The sequence below is a fragment of the Kockiozyma suomiensis genome, assembly GCF_038497685.1.
Source record: "Kockiozyma suomiensis strain NRRL Y-17356 unplaced genomic scaffold V2V93scaffold_18, whole genome shotgun sequence".
Lineage (NCBI taxonomy): Eukaryota > Fungi > Ascomycota > Lipomycetes > Lipomycetales > Lipomycetaceae > Kockiozyma > Kockiozyma suomiensis.
The window spans coordinates 73212-93330 of record NW_027117681.1 but is presented as its reverse complement, the minus strand read 5'-3'; the positions used below and the strand labels follow the sequence as shown (position 1 = coordinate 93330).

The following is a 20119-nucleotide window of genomic DNA, read 5'->3' as shown; positions in this document are numbered from 1 at the left end:
TACACACTGCTAAGCTTCACACGCTGTTCTCCCAGCTCAAAAAAATTTAAAAATCTTTAGATTCGAGATACCAGCTCTAGAAATACACAATAAAATGACCGATAAACCACCAAATACGGGCGAGCTGAATTTACTAGAGTCATCACTTAATACGATCTCGTTAGAAGATACTACAATTGCCGACGAAAAAGTAGAAGAGCAGTCAAAGTGGGATATCCCTCGAACAGAACGAGATGATCCGTTTCAATTTGGACAGAGATTCTTAGATGATGAAGAGGCCGTGTGGGACCATAATGCCTGGTATGTAATTTCTTCTTTTCTTACAGTATATATCTGTAATTTTGAGTGAGGGACGGTGTTAACAAATAGTTAGGGACCATGTGGAATGGGATGAAGAACAAGCTCAAATAGCTCAAGAAAAAATCGCTGCCCAACGCGAAAACCCAGTAAACGATTTTGACAAGCATTTGTATATGACCAATCCCGCTCGGTACTGGGATTTATTTTACCGAAACAACAAATCCAATTTTTTCAAAGATCGAAAATGGCTGCAACTAGAATTTCCATCGATATATGAGCATGCAACGCAGCCTGATTCAGGGAAAAAAGTCATTTTGGAGGTTGGCTGCGGGGCAGGGAATACAATGTTTCCAATATTGAATGCAAATAAAAATCCAGAGTTGAAGATTATAGGTGTCGATTTTTCGCATCGTGCGGTTGAACTTGTTCGCGAGTCGCCTGAATTTGATGGAAAAGTATGTGATGCAGATATGTGGGATTTGGCTGACGAAACGGGTCGTTTGCCTGCGGGATTAGAAGAAAACTCGGTGGACTTTATCATTTTAATTTTTGTGTTTAGCGCACTTGCTCCTGCGCAATGGGATGCTGCCATCATGAATATTGATAGACTTTTGAAACCTGGCGGTCAAGTCTTATTTAGAGATTATGGGCGTTACGATATGGCGCAGCTGCGATTCAAGAAGGGAAGATTGCTGGACGATAGCTTTTATGCCCGAGGAGATGGTACGCGAGTATATTTCTTTACAGAAGATGAACTTGCCGGAATTTTCGGTAAGATATTGAAGGTCGAAAGAGTTGGTACTGATCGGAGGTTACTGGTTAACCGGAAACGCAAGCTCAAAATGTATAGAGTATGGCTGCAAGCTAAGTTTGTGAAGGATTCTCTCAAATAGAGAGAAGGGGATACGATAGATGTACGATTAATAACTGTAGATAGCAGCTGCTCCCCTAATAAAGTGGTTCGAAGATGACTGATTCCTCTAGTGCCAATATACGAGATAATGCGTTCCCAAGCCACAAATATCTCATAATTTGCTAGAGTAAGTGATAACCCAAAGATGAAACTAATAAGTTGTATCTGTATCAAATCTACCTATTGGGATTAGGCTCGACCATCAGCGTGTGGCAGTTCCAAGAAGCTTTGAGCCTTCTTTCCTCATTCAATAATTGGATTCTCGGTTCGAATACCCTAAAGATTTTTCATCCAATATCATTATCATATCATACCAGCAAAAAAAACAGACTAATATTAACATTGCGCGTTTTCCAGAATACTCCATATCCGATCCACTCTCCACCCAGATGTCCATGTATCCAACCTTTGCCGTTGACTGAAACTCTTGCTATTTACATCCGCAAATTTGGTCTGCGCCCACTTACGCGCCTGTCGCGTCGCGGAACTAACTCGGACACCCTGACCTAAGCTTACACTCTTACTCAATCCACAGTAGCCTCGAGTATACCGAAATTGCAAGCATGACTCATATGAGTCGCAAGCGGCTTTGCAAGACTCGAATGAAGCGTAAGGCTTTGCGCTCTCTTCATCTGCTTCATTTGTTCGACTGCCGATAGTCTGTAATGGATCAGACATCGACAGTTCAAACTGGTCAACAGAGTATACAACATCCTTAGCAAAATTATTCCAGTCTTCCTTGACTGGTTCCAGTTGCGGTTTTACGAATCGTTGAAAGACGTCCAGGTAGCGCACCTTTCTGCCATTTGCTAGAAATTCCTGCTCCATGCTGTAAATTTGCTCAATGTCGCGTGGCAACACATGGTGAAAACTCATAATTTCCGAACACATATTTTCAGGATGAACGCCGACCGCCCATTGCGGTTCGCCTTGGAATTTGTGCCTTGCGTACGGATACTCATTATCGCCGATGGCAGGCTTTATTCCATTATCAAGCAGAACCATCGCAAGAATATGGTCTCCATAGGAGTCTTCAAGCGACTCCATGTCATACATATGTTCAAGGTCAGCATTCGCTTCGAAAAGCTTGTGCGCGGCTCCGATAGAGATAACAATTCCGCTTCCACCATGAGCAAACTGCTCAAATACTTGACCGACAATAGAGCCCATGTATAATGGTTTACTAGAATCAAGAGTGGCAAGCCAGTCCGCAAGCTGATGCCAAAGAATGTAAGAATCGCCGTCAAAAAAGACGAACCACTTCGTAGAGGGAAGACGGTTGCGATAAGCGTGCGCCAGCATTGGCAGGTTTTTGTACTTGTCGAGTACCCAGCCCGGGCCCAAGACATCGGAGACAGGAGGATGACGAGCAGAAAAAGCTGAACGAGTAGCAAAGGCGTCATCATCGGCCTGTGTCAAAATAGATGAACCACTCTGTTGTACGTTGTCTGGCTCGGCGTCGAGATTTGCGTGGAGGCTGATTAGGCTGAGGATGTAGTTGTAGGCATCAAAGTCCTGGGAGTTTTTAAGAAACGACGAGCAGTCTGCAAGAGCGTCGATGATTGCGTGACCTGCTATGTGATCTGCGGCATCCGAGTAAACTTGTAAATGAGGGAGGGAATGGAAGGTGGTGACAAGGTGAATGGGAAGTCGCTGCCAGATGACTGAGGAGCCTGTTTTCAATAGACCCGAGATGGATTCGATGGGTCTCTGCTCTACAGTAGAAGACGCTGAAACAGAGAAAAGTGTGAAGAAGGAAGATAAACAGGAGAGCGGGGACAGAAGAATTGTCTGAGCAGAGCGAGAGATGGAGGCAAAGACAGTGAGCCAGAAAATAACGAGAAGCAAGAAGGGAATGACGAAGTAAGTCCCAGGCTCTTGCTGCTTCGACAAGCTACCAAGTAACGGTCTGCCCATTGTCTAATCAGCCCACGATGAGGTATGATCTATGGAAATGAATCGGGGTGTGTATGCGGCTGCGGCAGTCTGGGAAGCGGGAGGACGCCCCTATTTATGGGGAGACACTCTAACCGAGGACGAGTGCATAGAGCCGAAAGAGGCAGACCCGGTGGTCCACTATACTACTGGGGCATTAGTTTTGTTCCGCTGCACAAATGGAAGACTAGTCATTTATAGGGTCATAAGGGTGAAGTAGCGTTGCTCTATTTTTGTCGTATTATTGTCAATTTAAGTATTGGTAAATGGACGGAGGTACAGTACCGCGACTGCAAAAAGAATCCAAGCTCAGTTTCACTCTTTACTATCTTTATGTCTCATACAAAGCTTCTATTGAATCTGCTATATTCTGAGCACTTCTCTTTTTTTGTAGATACGACTCAGATACTACTCCGTTAATATCCACACGCAATTTATTTGACCCGGACTACTGAAGGACAGTACTGAGCTGCAATTGACAGCCAGCCACTTTAATTGCGGCTTTGATAGCGGCACCTGTGCACGTGTATCTCGACTGTACTGCAGCCGTGGTCGACCCGAGTAAGCTAGAATCAGTGCTGAACAGATAGTTTATATATCTGGTGTATATTTGTATTTGCTGTCGCAGTGTCTGTGTATGCTATCTTAAAACTTGCTCGAGCTTTAGAGAATAGGATAGAGTTGTTTAGAAACGTTTTCCACTTAATCCTTTTTCTTAAGACGGTGGCTTGTTTGTCTAACGTCACTTTCTGTATTCCTTACTCAAATTTTATTATTTGTAGTATTCCTGCTCCTATCCTTCACCACCTTTATTCTCAGAACATTTCCTGAATCTGTATCTGCCCTTCTTATTTTTCCCTAATTATAAGAATCCGATCTCTCGACCCAGACACTGCGGGTCAGGTCTGTCTGATCGGTTGTGGAATACCTCGACCGATTCACTTTAGCGGCTTTCTACTTGCGTCAATTAACTCCTTTTCCTTCTTCCCGCCTGCTCCTCGGGAATATAGCTGCACCACTAAAAGCAGTTCTCTCATATGCTTCAACGCTTTTCTTAATGTCCTCCTCTGTTCTTTCGTCTATCTTGTAAAGTCGGAAAGAGAAAATATTGCGTCAAACAGTTTTTATGCTTTGTCCCTCTAAATCGAAATAGCTATGCCGCCTATCTCGTGTTCAGCGTTGAGCCCTCGCTTGAAGCAGCTGCTCTGATAATTGCTGGTTTTTATGGTTTTTTACCTGTTTTAATGCTTAAATACATTTAATACATTGAATACCTAACGTCTGACTTATCATTTATGCTCTGCGGCTAATCTTGTCTTTTGCTTTTGATTGCTGATCTTCTTTTAGGCCTCTCTTAGTCAGCTGAACGATATATCTCACACCGGCCTCTGTGAAATACTCTGTACTGTTTTAGCCTCAACTCGCTTCTCTTGAGATAAAGACAACTTTGATGTTAGCCTTTATAAATCCACTTGTCCTCGGCTGTCTGAAATTCTCTTGATAAGTTTATATCTTTATTTTGCTCTCCAGTCACCGAGTCAATTCGGATGCGAGTTCTTTTATAGGCATTATTATAAGTAATCAGTTGAAAAACTGACATTGTAGCTCTACAAGGTAATCTGCAGCCTATGTATGCTATCGGAGTTGAGCAATATTTGCACCGCTTGGGGAAATTATCGGTCGTTCGTTTGTTCAAATGCCTTACAATTCAATCAACTCATCCGCTCTATATTATTTTTGTGTGCGAAATATCCAGAGATGGCGGTAGCCATTGCTGTTGCAATACTCCTTAGCTTGCTTAGTGTATCTCCTCTCTGATCCCGAAACAACCACTCTAGTTTTCTTCGCGGTTAGTGTATTTGGTTCCATCTACTATTGGCGAAAATTAAAAGGCAGAAACAACCCAGACCATTATATATTTTACATGTTTGTCACTGCTCCAAAGACTAATCAAAACAAATACATAAATATATTAAACATGTACTGATATATGACCTATATCTCAATAATACTGACACTTACAGCATACGCCGCACAACGTATGGCGGCTCAGGCTCCCTTCCTGTTTGTACAGTACACACGCCGTCGCCTCAGCCAAATCTTGTCCTGTCTTCCCCCGACAAAGCATAGCAGACGACGACGGTCGTCGGTCCGAGCAGCCTCTATCGTTCTCCTTCTTGTTTATTTTTGTTTGCATATTATACTTTTCTCGGTAATGGCGGAAGCATATACTATGGATCCGTCGCAGCAAACGGTCTACGTCGCCGTTCAGCAACCACAGACTGTCTACTACGTCGAGAGCACATCAACTCCGCAGCAGGTTATTTATCAGATTCAATCACCACCGCCTCAATTGAGCCATCATCATAAATCGAAGCAAATTGTTGTTCCACCTGGAACATATTTGCCTGGCACGCCTCTTGTCGTCGGATCTCATAATGTCGTAATCGAGCGATATTTATCCGAAGGTCGGTGTTGATCTACCTCTATTTTTTTGCAAACTGTGGGATCACCCATACTAACACTTACTGGTGAAGGTGGCTTTGCTCATGTGTATGTTGTGCGATTAGAGTATAGCATTCATGGCACCGACACCGCAGTCTTGAAACGCGTGGCCGTGCCTGATAAAGAGAACCTAAATATTATGAGAATCGAAGTCGATACAATGGTGATTGCTCAATTTATCTTTTGATTTTACTTGAAACTTCTAGGCTAATTTGTACGACAGAAACGACTAAGAGGCCATAGGAATGTCGTTACTTACATTGATTCGCATGCATCTCATCTTAAGGCGGGCGGATATGAAGTGTTTGTACTCATGGAATTCTGCTCTGGTACTAATATTTGATTATTCTACTACTTGAAATAATGTGTTGACTGTTAGGTATTTAGGCGGTGGTCTTATCGATTTTATGAATACACGTCTACAGCACCGTTTCTCTGAATCAGAGATTCTAAACATTTTCAGTGACATCGTCGAAGGTGTCTCCGGCATGCACTACCTAGAGCCACCGCTCATTCACCGTGATCTTAAGGTCGAGAACGTGCTCATATCTGAATCCGGACACTTCAAAATTTGTGACTTCGGGTCCTCTTGTGAACCCATCCCGGCTGGAAAGACTGGTCAAGAATGTCGCGCTATAGAAGATGATATTCAGAGACACACGACAATGCAGTACCGATCTCCTGAGATGGTTGACGTTTACCGAGGTCTACCAATTGATGAAAAGGTAGATATTTGGGCTCTGGGTGTTCTGTTGTTTAAGTTGTGCTTTTACACTACCCCTTTTGAGGAGAAAGGTCAACTTGCAATCTTGAACGCGACGTTCACATTTCCGCCTCATCCTCAGTATTCGGATCGAATGAAAAGGTTGATTAGTGTCATGCTAAGAGAAAATCCCAGAGATCGACCAAACATATTTCAAGTTTTGAAAGAGGTTTGCCGAATGCGTGGAGTTGAGGTGCCAATAAAAGATGTACATATATTCCAAATTCAATCTATTGGGAATCAACGGACTAACGTTCAGTTTTTAGATTTATTCCGAACGTGCTGCCAATCGCCAACGAAAGTCTCCGCCAACCGCTTCAGAGTCATCACGACCGCTTACTTCTAATGCCGGCATCATTCAATACGAACGCAAATCGCAGCAATCTCCACAGTCTGTAATTCCTGATATCAAACCCATGCGGCGCGGTCGTGTTCCACCTCCCAGCGCCCCTACGCCTACTTCGAGTTCTTCATCGATGCGCGTATCGCCTATGCCGCCGCAGCAGGCTTCACACCGCGATGACCTCAACTCGCCATCTGACACTATGGATTTTCCATCATACTTGCCGCCTCCATCGCCCCCATCAGTTGATGCCGATCAATCTGAATTAGATGAAGCCGAAGCAATGCTATCTACCCGCTTCCCTTCTCTTAGAGGCTCTAAACCACCCACTGTGCGCAAGCTTTCGAAAAAGGCATTTGACAAATTCGAGTCTTCCACTCCTGATACGCAGTCTTCTATGCCATCGCGCCCGAGTTTTAGCAGTGAACGTTCGTCTGGATCGATTAAAGCTCCGCAGCCAAAGCGGCCAACGCTTGTCTCCGCATCACCCGAGCTACAAAACAAGCGCGAATTCTCGGATGGAAGTAGTCGTTTTGTTCCTACCCAGACCAGCGGAGGCCATTCTGACTCTGGATCGTCAATCATGCGGGCTCCATCGCGTGGTGCTATTAGTGTGGCTGATACTAGAAGACCGTCTCTGGATACGAACCAGTATGGCGGAGGAAGTTACAAATTTCCGCAACACCGCCCTCCGTCGTCGTCTGGACGCAAGAGTCGGCCGGTGAGTATGTTTTTGGATTCAAGCGTTGACTTTTTGCGAAACTTGGGCAGAAGTGAGAGTCCCGCCGGCTCAGCGCATTCGGGGGGTGAGGGCAGCGGATTTCTTAGTGCCGCATATACGGGACAGTCGCAGCAGTCAGAGCATATAGAGTCTAATCTTGAATTTTTGAAATCTCTTGATACCGGCGGCTCAAACATGGGCATGCCTGCAGATTATACAGGAGGCAGCTCAAAGAATGCAGCAATTGAGAAGCGAAGTGTTAGCGCAGGATCGACATCGGGAAAGCATAGTAAGCGCGCTAGTATGCCAGTCATTAATCTCACGGGTAGACTCTCTGGTAAATTTGGCGACGCTTTTAAGAAATTTGAGCAACAATCGCCGGCGGCTACGGATCACGGTAATGGAGCGGTGCCGCCTCAGTCACCTAGAACGTCGCATGCCATGTCGTTTGAACGAAAACGCACTCCGAGTCCGTCAAAAAAGAATGAAGAAGTAGGAGTCAGAAGTAACAATACTGGAGGCGGGTTTAAGATGCACATGCGCCGTGCCTCGTCGGCTAAGCTCTTCAGACGCAGTTCTCAAAAGGCGACTACCCCTCAATCAGAGAATGCGGCAAACGCACCAATTACTTCGGCCGTGCCCATGGCAGCGAGTTCATCTTCAACTTCGTGGAATGGCGCAAAGGAGTCGCCGATTGTTTCTGACGCGATGGAGAAGCGTGCTGCAGCTCGCAATTTACGTGATAGCGATGCAGAAGCGATGCCGCCACCTCCGATTGTAAAACCAAAACCTGCTACGAAGCCAGCTCTCGCTGATAAAACTCCTAGTCTGGAGATTCCTATTCGTACATCGTCGGCTGTTAGTGGAAACGGGCAACGTCCTAGGGCGCAAAGTATTCAGAATCGTGTGCATTCGCTTCTCGAGCACAGTCAGTCTGCGTCAGTTACGAAGACGGCGTCTGGATATGGCAAATACACCGATCATGAAGATAATGCTATTGAGACCGGTCTGCCGCGTGCGGCCACGATCGGCGAAGTAGGTGACACGCTTGTACCGGAAACCTATACTGAGATTGAACCTATGGGTGATTTGGAAGCTCAGTTGATGAGTTCGCAACTTGATGTTAAACCTGGAGAAGCCGGATTCGATGAGGCAAACTTTTTAGCGCAGGCAAGTGCCAGGGCACAGAATCGGCGAGAGCGTGCAAAGGAACATTTGCACAAGGCGAAGAATAAGTTTGACGAGCGGCGACATTTGAGGATTCATTCAACTAATACTGGTACTGCTTTGGTTGATGTGCGCGCACCTTCGCCTTTTGAGTATCGTTCGTCAACTGTAGAACATAGGAGGCAAAACACCGTTAGCAGCACAGACAGTTTATTGGATCGTCCTGCTCCGCCTCCTAAACCCGCGAAGTTACAGAGCACAGGGACCCCATCAGTGACTAGTTCACCGTCGCGAAATGTTGTCAGCGCGTCGTCGCCGCGACGAGTACCGGTGCGGAAATTTGTGCATGATAATGTCGATAGTAAAGAGTGGGAGCTCTCGTTTGAAAAGAAGTTTCCTAGTTTACCTGGTATCGATGTTGATGATGAGGAGGATGTGGATGTGGAGCAGTTATTAGACGATGACTTGTCTAAACTTGATATCCGCGAGCGTAAGAAGCGGTTTGAGTGAATTCGTCTATATGTAAACTTCCATCGTCTTGTTAATCATATCACGTCTCAGCTAGTGTAACTCTCTGGTATTATATCTCCTTTTCATTTTTTTTTTTTTTTTGGCGTCTTTTTTTTTAATGTTTATTTGATTTTTTTGTCCTTTGCTGTATTTCTGTGTCGATAAGAGGGTAGTGAGAGAAAAAGAAAATTCTGAAAAGAAAAGGCGGTCTAATTCTCAAAAGAAAGAGGTGCATTCGTTATTTTGTCTAGCATTAAATATATAACATATAGAATATATGATTTTGTTTATGTGTAATTGTCACATGCGAGCTATTCAGTTGTATTATTATGTGTGTGGTAGAATATTTGGAAAATGACTGGGCTGAATAAAAATCGATTTCAATTCAACGTGAACCTTACCCCGCCCCCACCATCGTTTACTCTTGTTTACTACCAGCAGCTAAAACAGTCACTAAGAGCTGCAAAATTAAAATAAAGCAGCTGAAATCCTTTGATTTTATTAATCCCCGTATTTTGTTTGATATTATCAGACTGGACTATTTTAGTAAATGGCGAAGAAGGTGACGCCTTCTCGATTACAATCTTTGGGACGATCTCATATTTTCTCTGATTTCGAATGCGATCAGCAGCAACAGCAGGCACAAGAAGCGGTTCAGACCTCCCATGCACTGTGGAAAAAAGACAAGAATATGAGTGATCGTAAAGAAGGCAACGAGGTTGCACCAAGTGGATCAGAATGCTTGCCTATTTCGTCGGCGAAGAACGAGGAACGAAAACGACGAGGAAATCAAAAGTTCGGGGACGGAAATACGGTCGGAGAAGTGACGTCTGAATATGTGGTTTTTCAAGATGCTCCGGCTATTTTGGGAGACGGTGTGTCGCCTGATACATTGGCTGCCATTTCGCAGGTAAAGTACCATCATCCATAATTACTGTTGGGCCTATTTGACTAATGAGAGTGTGGCAGTATCTTCATGGACATACATCAAGTGACTCTGATAAAGAGAATATTGACCCAGAAGATCCTCCGCAAAAAATTCCTTCATCTCCTAATCAGCAGCAAATCACGACACCAGTCCCATTCGATCTCAGTATGTCGGTATCCGAAATCCTTTGCACCTCAGACGACAACTTTCCTGCTCATTTCCCATTATCCGCCACAACTGGATTTACCACCAACGACGCACCCAAAGGTGACGATCAGTACATGAATCTACCCAACACATCTACTATGCGCAGTCAAATCCTTCAGCAGCAACAACAACATCAGAATCTTCTGCAGGGATTTATTCTAAACCGCACAATTACAAGAAAAGAACCCGATGATGCATTAATCAGTCCACGTAGATTCACTTCGTTTTCAGCGCTATGCAGAGTTCCCTCTACACCAATTAAGACCGGAACTCGCAAGACTATCTCTTCTTCGAGATTTTGGACTCGCGATGAACGTATACAGGATCATTCATTACCTTCTGAGCCGCCATTAGCTACGAATTCTGCCTTTGCGAGGAATTTCGAAGGAGTCTCTCAAAGTGATGTCGCAGCTCCAGAGTCTCCTGTTAAGCCCGTCATGCTGCACTGCGAATATCCCGGCGGATTATATGAAGATCTTGCAGAGGCAGCTAATATTGCAAAGGGAAAATTTAATTTACGCCGCGGATTTGATATGGATATGCAAGTTGATGTGCCTAATACTGGGGCATATATGGGAGGAGAAGAAGTTTGCGGACGAATCGCGTTGACGAGAAAGAAAGCGAGAAGAAATGTGCAGAATGTGAATGGTGAGGAGTGCACGATTGCTAGAGTTGCATTGATGCTTATATGCTGTCAAGGTATGTGCTTCTTATTGTTGCTATGACAGCTGTTGCTAATGGAGATTAATCGTAGAAATTGGCCGCTCGAGTACTGTCTTGGATGCTCGCAAGTTCCCTCTCTGCCCGCTGACTCCACATCATCACCGCCTCGAGCTCAACGAGGACCCAATTTTGATGCCTCCAGAGACACCGATATATTTTTCGCTCGACTTGCCAACCGCGTTAGGCGCCGGGTATCTTTCTAATCCACGCGACAAGATTCATGTAAAGTATTACCTTGTTGCAAATGTTACTCTGAGTTTGCCCTCCAGTGCTGGAAACTGTCTTGATAAGCTACGAGTGGTACGACAAATTAGATTTTTCAATACAGTTGATTTGCGTGCGTTCGCCAACCTCTCGATCTCATCCGCCTACGGAAGTGGGAAGCTTCGCCACAATGCAAAGTGGTTTTCAGCAAACGGAGTTACCCATGAAAGTGAGCTAGTGAGAATTAAAGTTGAACCTGAGAATGACAAAGGTGTAGTGTGGGCCGGAGAGAGATTTCCGGTCGTGATTTTGGTCACAAATGGAGGTGATAGTGGGGTTGTTATGTGTAGGGTACGAATGCGTGTCGTGCAATTTATCGAGTATATTAACCCTGTATGGATCCTTTTGGCCTAATTTGTCAAGTGAAAAGCTAACATCTGCTTGTTAGATGCAGCAAGCGCGAAGCTGCCAGCGGGTGGTCGCAGAGGTAAACTATAAATCGCCAGCCTTGATTCATACCCAAACTACCGACATCTCTGTCGAACACTGTGCCCCAGGTGAACGCGCCACGTATCTTTCATTTATTGATATCCCGCAAATGACAAGTACTATTGTTTACAACTCGACTCTGCGTGTGCATTATGCAGTTGAAGTCGAGGTTGGGTGTCGTAGGTCTTCATTGTCGTTATTGCGAAAGAGGTTTGTGACTGTGAGAATTCCTATTACTGTTCTGTGTATACCCCCCGAAAAGAGAGAAGTGAAACCAGTTAAGCAGAATGAGAGTGTTATGAGATGCAGGAATGCGTTTGAAGATACCAGAACTAATATCAATATACCAGCCGAGAGTGCTCAAAATTCTCAATGCTTTACTCAGCAGCAAGGGTGTCCGGCTATTACAGAAGAAGTTACCAAAGAAGATACCAACGAAGAAGAAATTGATAAGCATGAGAAATTCGTGAGACAGGTACCGTCATATATGTTTTTATCTGAGCGAAGAAAAGCACGAAGAATGGCTGTCTGTCCGGCAATGTTTGCTCATGATCACGCACCTTCTACATCAGAGAAGGACGTCGTTTTTCTGAAACGGACTGGAGCTGAAGGGTTCTCGAGCATGCGACATGAGGTAGCCACAAGCGATGAAGCTATTCGTGCTCAGCAGAAGAAAACTGCTGAAGAAGTGTATGCTAGTCTTGCGCAATTTGCCGCTCAAGAAAGACTGCGAATGGCCAAGACTGTTAAGCATGTTGAAGAAGTTGATGAGGGTGATGATTATCAGTGTTTTATTTGATTTGTACTTGTTAGAGGTGCATATTGAGGATCCCGGAATTTTTATAATTACTGTTTGTTCGAGGAAATGAACTTGTACGCATTTACTATAGCGAAGCCAGATGTAGGGTTAGCGGCGCACGGTTAAATAGAAGGATGCAGCTGCCGTAATAAAGTTTAATATAAAGTTCAACGTAACAACTTAGCATAACAGAGGGTGGGTTGATTGCTACGTACCTTTCTTTTCCTACGACTTTGACTTGCAACAATCCTTCCCTGGATTAACGGTCTAATATAATGTTTGATATGGAAAAAATAAAAGTGCCTTCTCGGTTTCAGAACCTAGATGCCGTTGGCATCGAGGATCGAAAGAGCCCTATCAAGCAGATGCGATGGAAATCTGGACCACCTAGTATCATCAATTTTGCCGACAACAGTTTTCAAGATCGTACTAATCCAAATGCAATCACTGATATACCTGATGGATATTATTCGAACTGCTCTAAAAAAGAGAAGCGGCAAGCTTGGCAAGCAGATGACATGAAAAGAGAAGCAGAGCCTAGTGTCCGAGAATATAGACGTTCAAGATCCAGTAGACAGACCGACAATATTTCAGTCAGTTTATATTACTAGAAATCAAAAACATATCTCATATGTTGACGTGATGATTTTAGAATTACGAAATTGTGTGTCTTCGTCATTGCTCAGCGATTGCAAATACAGCAGACGTATTGCGACTGCAAGATTCCAAACGACTAGTCATGCAAATAGTATTGCTCTCTCAAATTTGTAGAGGAATTCTTAGAAGGAATCTAATTAGAATTTATATCTAGATTGACAAAAAGTCACTGAACGCATCAGAGCTGTTACGAAACACATTTGACATAATTATGGAGCTATACAAGATTCTTTTATTGATGCAGAAAGAAGACTATTCTGAAAAGACGATTTTACTCCCGCGAAAAATATTTGAAGATAAATGGGCGGTGTATATTATGTTTGATTATTTTAACGAAATTACCTCGTTTACGACACCGCACAGAGCGACGGCTGCCGCGCGACACGCAATCAAATTATGCAAAGATTTTGGAATGCGTCTTTTAAAATTCAAAGAGACTGATAAAGGCCAGATAATGATTGAGGCAGATGGCTGCGTTCGCCTGCAACAAGACTTGCCGAAGAAGTACAGGATCGAATTAGACGGCCTCCCATTGACTACAGCGAGTACCAGTCGATACACAATTACCGCAAACAGCACATCCATCAAATTCGAAACTAAAGAGAGCGAGATGATTGTGCGCAGCGAAAGAGGCAAGACAGAAGTCGAAGTACGAGACGAGTGTGGTTCTGCGGCGACGATCTACGAGCTAAGCGAGTTACCGTTGAGGTACCTGCCGCAGTATCGGCTCGTGCAGCGAGCGGCGGTAGCCGTTCGTAGACAGGCCGTAGTGGTAGCTGTCAACAAAAAGAATCGACAGGCACGTCTGTACGCTGATGGACGATATGAGCAGCGAGGAATGGTATTATCACGAGTGGCCGCGGCCGAGGAGGCGCGGAGGATGCGAATGCTGGCCGAAGAGGTTGAGAATTTGAGTTTGTATTCTGCATTGAGGTGACGTCAGAGGCTGTTGCCTGCGGCTGAGGAGCTGTCTTAGAGAGCCGAGGAGGGCGGAGGATTGGAGTCGTCTGAGAGAGCTGAGAGATGAGGTGAAGATCAGTAGGGGTGAAAGCGATATTGAAAAATGAGGAGTGCTGCAGAAGAAGAATACACTGGCAAGACCTGGCAAGAGTGTGAAGCCGACAAAGGGTGGGTGGTTTATTTGGCTGGTCTGTTCGTTGCAGTCGCAGCAGCGAGCGTTGCGCAAGGCACAGCTAGTATGAATCATAAACTATATCTCAATATCTTCAGCAAGATCCACGGCACTGACAGCACCACAATTATTGACAGACAACGAACTCAGCTCAGCAGAGAGACGGAGACAAGGAGACAAGGCGGGCGGCCAGTGCGGGTTCAGGAGGTACTGCGGCTGGTTCGGAGGCCTCCTTGCTGCTGCCTCTCGGTGCTGCATCCGCCCATCTGCACCCATTCTGACTCCCTCCGATACGCAATTGGTTACGAAAAAGCCCAATTGCACAACGACCGTAGTATTAAACACGTAGAGCAGGGTAGAGTGTAGACCCCGCTGATCGCAGCCACAAGGACTGAGCAGATGCTTGGCCGGTTGCAGCGTGCGGCCACCACGCGTCGAGGCCTCGCTGCCTTTTGGCCTGAGCACCCGCCGTCTTACCAAAGCTCAGTCTTTGCCGCCTCGCTCGCTCTCTTCCTCGTTTCTGCCCAGCTAACAATGCCTACTCTCGTCGCTTCCTCCGACCCGCAGCAGCCTGAAGCCTCTGAGCAATCGCTGTCTGAGCAGCCGCCCCCCGTGGTCTCTTCGGATCGGCTGCAGCAGCAGCCAGAGCTTGCTGCAGCAGCGAGTGCTCCTGTCGAGGACAGCGAACAAGGCTCAAAAGACACCAGCTCTTCCACCGAGTCCCTGCCTGAGCCCCCATCGCCCTATCGCGAGGCAGAGGCCGTTGTAACCATTTCCGTTACAAATGTATGTATATCAGATCTCTTGCTATAATGCATTCTTCGCGCTCTTACACTTGTCTAGTTACCTTACATTGTGCGCTGGCAAGAGCTCAAGGATCTCGTGAAGGGGATCCTACCAGCCTCTGCCATAGTTCGCTCAGAGGTATTCACTATCGATGATAACAACAAACGCTCTCAAGGATCAGGATCGATTCTTGTTCGCGGCCACCAGAATGCTACAACTTGCGTTGGTATGTAGTGCTGCAATCCCTATTGTTCTATATTTATTCTCTTATTGCTTCCTCTTTTTCTTTTCTCCTCAGCACTCTGATCTGCTCAGAATAACCTGTTTAATGAATTTGAGCTTACTCCTTATTACTGCTATAGAAAAACTTAATGGATACGAATGGCACGGTCGTCAGCTCGCTGCAAGCATCGTCCCTGCCTTCCCATTCTACCCTATGGCGTCTCCGTCTCCTGCCCCCTTCTCCGGCTTTCAGCCACGCACCCGTTTGCAATTAGCTTCTTCTATTCCTCTTGGCTCTAATTCTGCCGCTGCAGCAGCACAGTTCGGTATGATGCCTTATCAAATCGGCGCACAGCCTTATGCCGAGTACTATGATCCCGCGATGCAATATGTCCCTTCGCTCGTGCCCATGCAGAATTCCTATTACCCACAGCAGCAGCAACAGGTACCACAGCCACCAATTCAAACTGCGCATTATCAGCCCCGTCTCCAGCAGAGTCACAGCAGCAGCATGCAGCCTCAGCCGGTCGATAAGCGGAAAGTATTCATCGGTAATATCCCGTTCAGTACGCAGTGGCACGATCTTCGCGAGTTTGTACAGGCGGCAGGTAAAGTTGTGCGCGTCGATATAATCATGAATGACGAGAATCAGTCTCGTGGATTTGCAATTGCTGTGTTTGCCTCGGACGAGGACGCACAGCAGGCAATTGAAAGTCTTGACGGACAGAAATTTGAAGGACGTGTGCTGACTGTGCGTCTTGACCGATTCCCAGACTCGCGGCCGTCGCCGAATGCGGCAGCAGCAATGTACGCTGCGTCTATTGCATCGTCGGTGGGAAGTATGCATCAGTCCGCTACCTCGTCGGCGTTGACGTTGACGTCGTCATCGTCGGGCGACTCGTCGCCCGGTTCGCGAAACTTCACCACTGCGGCGCCCAATGGCTCGACGAGTGGGAAAAAATACAAAAAGTATAGCAACAGCAGTGGAAGTAATAGTGCTGCAGGAAGTAGATCGAACAGCTACAGCTCGCCTGGCATGGCATATTACGCACCACCGTATTATCCTGCGTCAGACATGGGAGCAGCGTCTGGGTGGGCAGGTACGTCTCCCGCTTCGGCGGCGGCAGCAGCTTACTGGAACGCAGCTGCGCAGTACCAGATGCCTGCTGGATATTCGGCCATGCAAAGTCAGCTTCAAGGACTTTCTCTGATGCCTTCACCTGCTGCCTCCGCGTTGTCGGCGCAGAGTGGCCGCTTTGCTGTTCCTCAGCAGCAACAGCAGCAGCAGCAGCAATTTCAGTCATTTGCTGCAGGGCCATCATATGGAATGCCTCCGACGTATGGAATGCCTTCACAAGCACAGCCTGTGAGTTTCCAAACGCCTGTATCACCTGCTTCTCAGAAGGCGTCTGAAACGCAGTGAGGTAGACAGAATATGCCTTGTCAAAGGCGAGTAGCAAAAATAGTAGCAATTGAATGAGTACAATCGCTTATTTTGTTTGGGTTATAGATCATATTAGTTTCAGGAGTTTTTCGTTTGTATCTTAATAGTTTGTTATACTGATTAGTTTACTCGTTTGCATGGGACTTGTAATTATCAAGGTCGCTTTTTTTTTACGAATCGGCAGCCGCCAGAAAGCGGATCGCGGCTGTATATCATTTCTTTCGTTGTATACCTTTCGACATGTATTAATATGACTATTATGCTTCATCTTGGTTTCTAATAAGGATTAACATATACTAACGATAATCTAAAGTAAGCGCAAGGAAATAAAAGAACGAACAAGGAGCGAAGCGAAGGCCGAAAGTGAGCTAAACCGAACCGATTGCGTCCTCGGCCGGACACTGGTTTGGCTCTGACGTCACCCGTGTTTCAGCAATCTGCAAATAGCACTGACTCCGCGGCAGCGTGGATAGCTATACGCTCAGTTACCAGAATTTGTATCTGCTGAGACTGTGAGCTGGTTGATGGAGATTCGGCAGAATACGCGTAGTAGGCTTAAGGTAATTTTAAAAAAAAAAAATAATGTGATTTGATTGAGTATTGGCGAAGCAGAGCAGAATCTCCACTGCTGTTCCGGCTTCTATCAGGTTTTGACGTCCGGTATCTCAGCCTGGCATTTTTGAGTTTGATAGCTTTAAAAATGGATGGTAAGCAGTCAGTTAACTGATGTTTTTCATCGTATGCTGGAGAATAGATAAACTCTTTGGATTGTATGGTTGTTCAATTCTAAACCCTCATATCGCTTACAGACGCCGCATTGACTGCGTGCTTCTTATCGCGATATGATATTACTATTGAATGCTTGTCAATGTTGTCGCGTAGAAGTTGTACAAGTTCAGCCAATTATAATTTTCGCTGGTCCATCAATTATCTGATTGAGATTTAGTATATGACGACTTTGAGCGCTTGTAATTGAGTCAATATAATCACTTGACCGGTTGTCGATATCTGCTAATATTTTGGCTAACGTAATCTTATATTACTTCCAGCCGTTGACTCGTCTTATTTCTCCTCAATACACTCTTCCATCCTTACACACTTTACCGTTACACTTTCTTGTAATAAGCAGTCTTTTCAAAATGACAGACTTTAATATCAGTAATATCTTTGGTGTTGAGGGTATGATCTGCGTCGTCACCGGCGGCGGAACTGGTACGTACTTTCTCATTACTCTCTACATTCTTATCTCTTTCATTGTCTTGCTTTCTCCATGATTCATTTGCTATCAGCAGTGGATACTTGCCTACTTGTTTCTGTAATTTAAACTTAATTAAATAGGTATTGGTCTCATGATGGCCACGGCGCTCGAGAATAACGGTGCAAAAGTCTACATTCTGGGTCGCCGTCTCGAAGTTCTCGAAAACGCAGCAAAGCTCTACGCGAAGCACAGCAATATTCATCCGCTCAAATGCGACGTCACTAGCAAGGCGGATCTGATTCAGGCTACTAAAACCATTGAAGAAGCTGATGGAAAAGTTGATTTACTGGTAGTCAATTCTGGAATCATGTCTCAGGCACTTAACGACTTCACTCCTGAAATTAAGGCTGATCCCAAGAAATTATCTGAATTTTGGATGAACAAATCTGAACAATCATGGGCTGATACGTTTTCAGTTAATGTAACGGCGGTTTTCTTCACCACGGTTGCTTTTCTAGGCCTTTTAGACGCCAGCAATCAAGCTCGCAAAACCTCCTCCGATCCTAAGAGACCTACAGCCCAAGTCGTCATCACCTCTTCAATTGCCGGTTTCTTGCGTGTTGCGCCCTTTGCAATGACATACAGCGCGTCCAAAGCTGCGACGACTCATCTCGCAAAAGTCCTAGCCACCTTCTTCGTGGATTATGATATCCGCGTGAACGTCATCACTCCCGGAATTTACCCTTCCTCAATGACGGGCACAATGGACAGTTCAAGCAACAAAACAGACCTGGAACCGTTCCCAGCTTCTGTTATTCCTCTAAGACGATCTGGCGCAGAAGAAGAAATGGGTGGCGCGATCCTATACCTTGCTAGCCGTGCTGGCGGGTATAGTAATGGAGCTGTTCTTGTGACCGATGGTGGGCGTCTGTCAATTCTCCCTAGCACCTATTAGAAAACTTCTGACTCCCTGTTTCTGGGTGGATTGAGTCAATGGGACTAAGAGATTTTGTGTCATGTTAAAAAGGCGCAAGCAGTTGCCAGGTGCGTGCTGCTCCGAAGCTTACAGCTCTCCGTTGTATTCTCTTTTTTTTTGTTTATTATAATTCATATCTGAGACAAGTTATGCTGGCTGCAAATTCAACTGGAATGTTTTTTCTTCCAATGATAGAAATCAAAGCTTTACAAAATGGACTATCACGCTCCTAGCGAAACTGCTGCTCTTTGTTGGTTCGCTTAAATGTAAGAATATATAACTTCATAATGGCCGCTACGTGAACAATCAAATTCTAAAACGACGGTTCTGCTTTTCCTAATTGTCCTACTTCTCTAAATGACGCAGATGAAAAAATTGAGGAGAGATAATGTACTTTGTGAGTAAATGTGGAGCGGTGCATCGCTCATTGATGATGGCAAGCTCTTATTTTGTTATGGAATAGAATATGTCGCTTATTTACATTGAAAAATCCAAATTGTACAGACGCTCAATCAGAAACGTGACTTTCTCTCAATATAAAAAGATAATCGAACAGAAAAAATCATAACTATAAAATAACTGATAATTCATCCTCTAATACAAAGATACGAATACAGCAAGCACATTATGCAACACCTGCAAGCGAGATGGTCCTATCCAGAACTATTGCATGCAGAAGGCTGGTTGCAAGGCGGTGACGCTTTTATCGTAGCTTCTTTGCATGCGGCAAATTCTATTAATTTGTATTAATTAAACGAGTGAACTCCCTTGTCAACCTATACTCTCACATGCTTGACTTTATTGAGAGCATTTCTGCTTAACGAGTATATGTCAAGCACTTGTTCGCGACTTTAAAATAACGCCTTGGATTAAAGGAAGCATAACATTTACAGGGATTCCCACCGAATCCCTATACTCCAAAACATCATATTCACGTATCGGATATGCTTCCAAAAAATCATCGACCCTATCGCGCCAGGATCTGGAAACCCGGCGCATGGAAATGATATTGGGATACCATATATGTCTGAGCACTTTTGTAAAAATTTCAAGTGGCAGGATTACTGCTGGATCGTAGTTAGTGGGTGTTGGGTCTGTTGAAATTAAAGCGTAGTGTTCCATGTCGTAATTTGGTTAGAGATACATAGTCACGCGAGAAAAAAAAAACGAACGAGTATTTTAATGCAAAGAGTCAAC

The 20119-nt window shown here is 45.1% G+C and overlaps 7 protein-coding genes across 7 annotated transcripts; 6 read left to right on the top strand and 1 right to left on the bottom strand.

Moving 5' to 3' along the window:
* The first annotated feature begins 69 nt into the window (after positions 1 to 69).
* Positions 70 to 1275, top strand: V2V93DRAFT_376086 (S-adenosyl-L-methionine-dependent methyltransferase). The gene is made up of 2 exons (XM_066911646.1): positions 70 to 300; positions 374 to 1275. Exons 1-2 carry the CDS (start codon positions 95 to 97, stop codon positions 1191 to 1193), a joined length of 1026 nt encoding a protein of 341 aa, XP_066763229.1. The 5' UTR covers positions 70 to 94; the 3' UTR covers positions 1194 to 1275.
* On the bottom strand, positions 1012 to 3192 carry V2V93DRAFT_376084 (uncharacterized protein). Its single transcript, XM_066911645.1, has 2 exons — positions 1555 to 3192; positions 1012 to 1489 (listed from the first exon to the last, which is right to left on the bottom strand). Exons 1-2 carry the CDS (start codon positions 3128 to 3130, stop codon positions 1461 to 1463), a joined length of 1605 nt encoding a protein of 534 aa, XP_066763228.1. The 5' UTR covers positions 3131 to 3192; the 3' UTR covers positions 1012 to 1460.
* Positions 3193 to 5363: 2171 nt separating this feature from the next.
* V2V93DRAFT_395185 (uncharacterized protein) lies at positions 5364 to 9157 on the top strand (the record flags this gene model as incomplete). The annotated part of the gene is made up of 5 exons (XM_066912515.1): positions 5364 to 5616; positions 5686 to 5816; positions 5877 to 5982; positions 6041 to 6624; positions 6683 to 9157. 5 exons carry the CDS (start codon positions 5364 to 5366, stop codon positions 9155 to 9157), a joined length of 3549 nt encoding a protein of 1182 aa, XP_066763227.1.
* Positions 9158 to 10093: 936 nt separating this feature from the next.
* V2V93DRAFT_376076 (uncharacterized protein) lies at positions 10094 to 12640 on the top strand. The gene is made up of 3 exons (XM_066911644.1): positions 10094 to 10991; positions 11047 to 11612; positions 11668 to 12640. Exons 1-3 carry the CDS (start codon positions 10112 to 10114, stop codon positions 12505 to 12507), a joined length of 2286 nt encoding a protein of 761 aa, XP_066763226.1. The 5' UTR covers positions 10094 to 10111; the 3' UTR covers positions 12508 to 12640.
* Positions 12641 to 12732: 92 nt separating this feature from the next.
* On the top strand, positions 12733 to 14424 carry V2V93DRAFT_407670 (uncharacterized protein). The gene is made up of 3 exons (XM_066912689.1): positions 12733 to 13100; positions 13160 to 13255; positions 13319 to 14424. The coding sequence occupies exons 1-3, from the start codon at positions 12783 to 12785 to the stop codon at positions 14099 to 14101; spliced, it is 1197 nt and encodes a 398-aa protein (XP_066763225.1). The 5' UTR covers positions 12733 to 12782; the 3' UTR covers positions 14102 to 14424.
* Positions 14425 to 14830: 406 nt separating this feature from the next.
* Positions 14831 to 16727, top strand: V2V93DRAFT_361324 (uncharacterized protein; the record flags this gene model as incomplete). Its single annotated transcript, XM_066908158.1, has 3 exons — positions 14831 to 15082; positions 15140 to 15308; positions 15445 to 16727. 3 exons carry the CDS (start codon positions 14831 to 14833, stop codon positions 16725 to 16727), a joined length of 1704 nt encoding a protein of 567 aa, XP_066763224.1.
* A 1160-nt stretch (positions 16728 to 17887) lies between these two features.
* Positions 17888 to 18901, top strand: V2V93DRAFT_392862 (uncharacterized protein; the record flags this gene model as incomplete). Its single annotated transcript, XM_066912488.1, has 2 exons — positions 17888 to 17960; positions 18087 to 18901. 2 exons carry the CDS (start codon positions 17888 to 17890, stop codon positions 18899 to 18901), a joined length of 888 nt encoding a protein of 295 aa, XP_066763223.1.
* Between the last annotated feature and the right edge of the window lie 1218 nt (positions 18902 to 20119).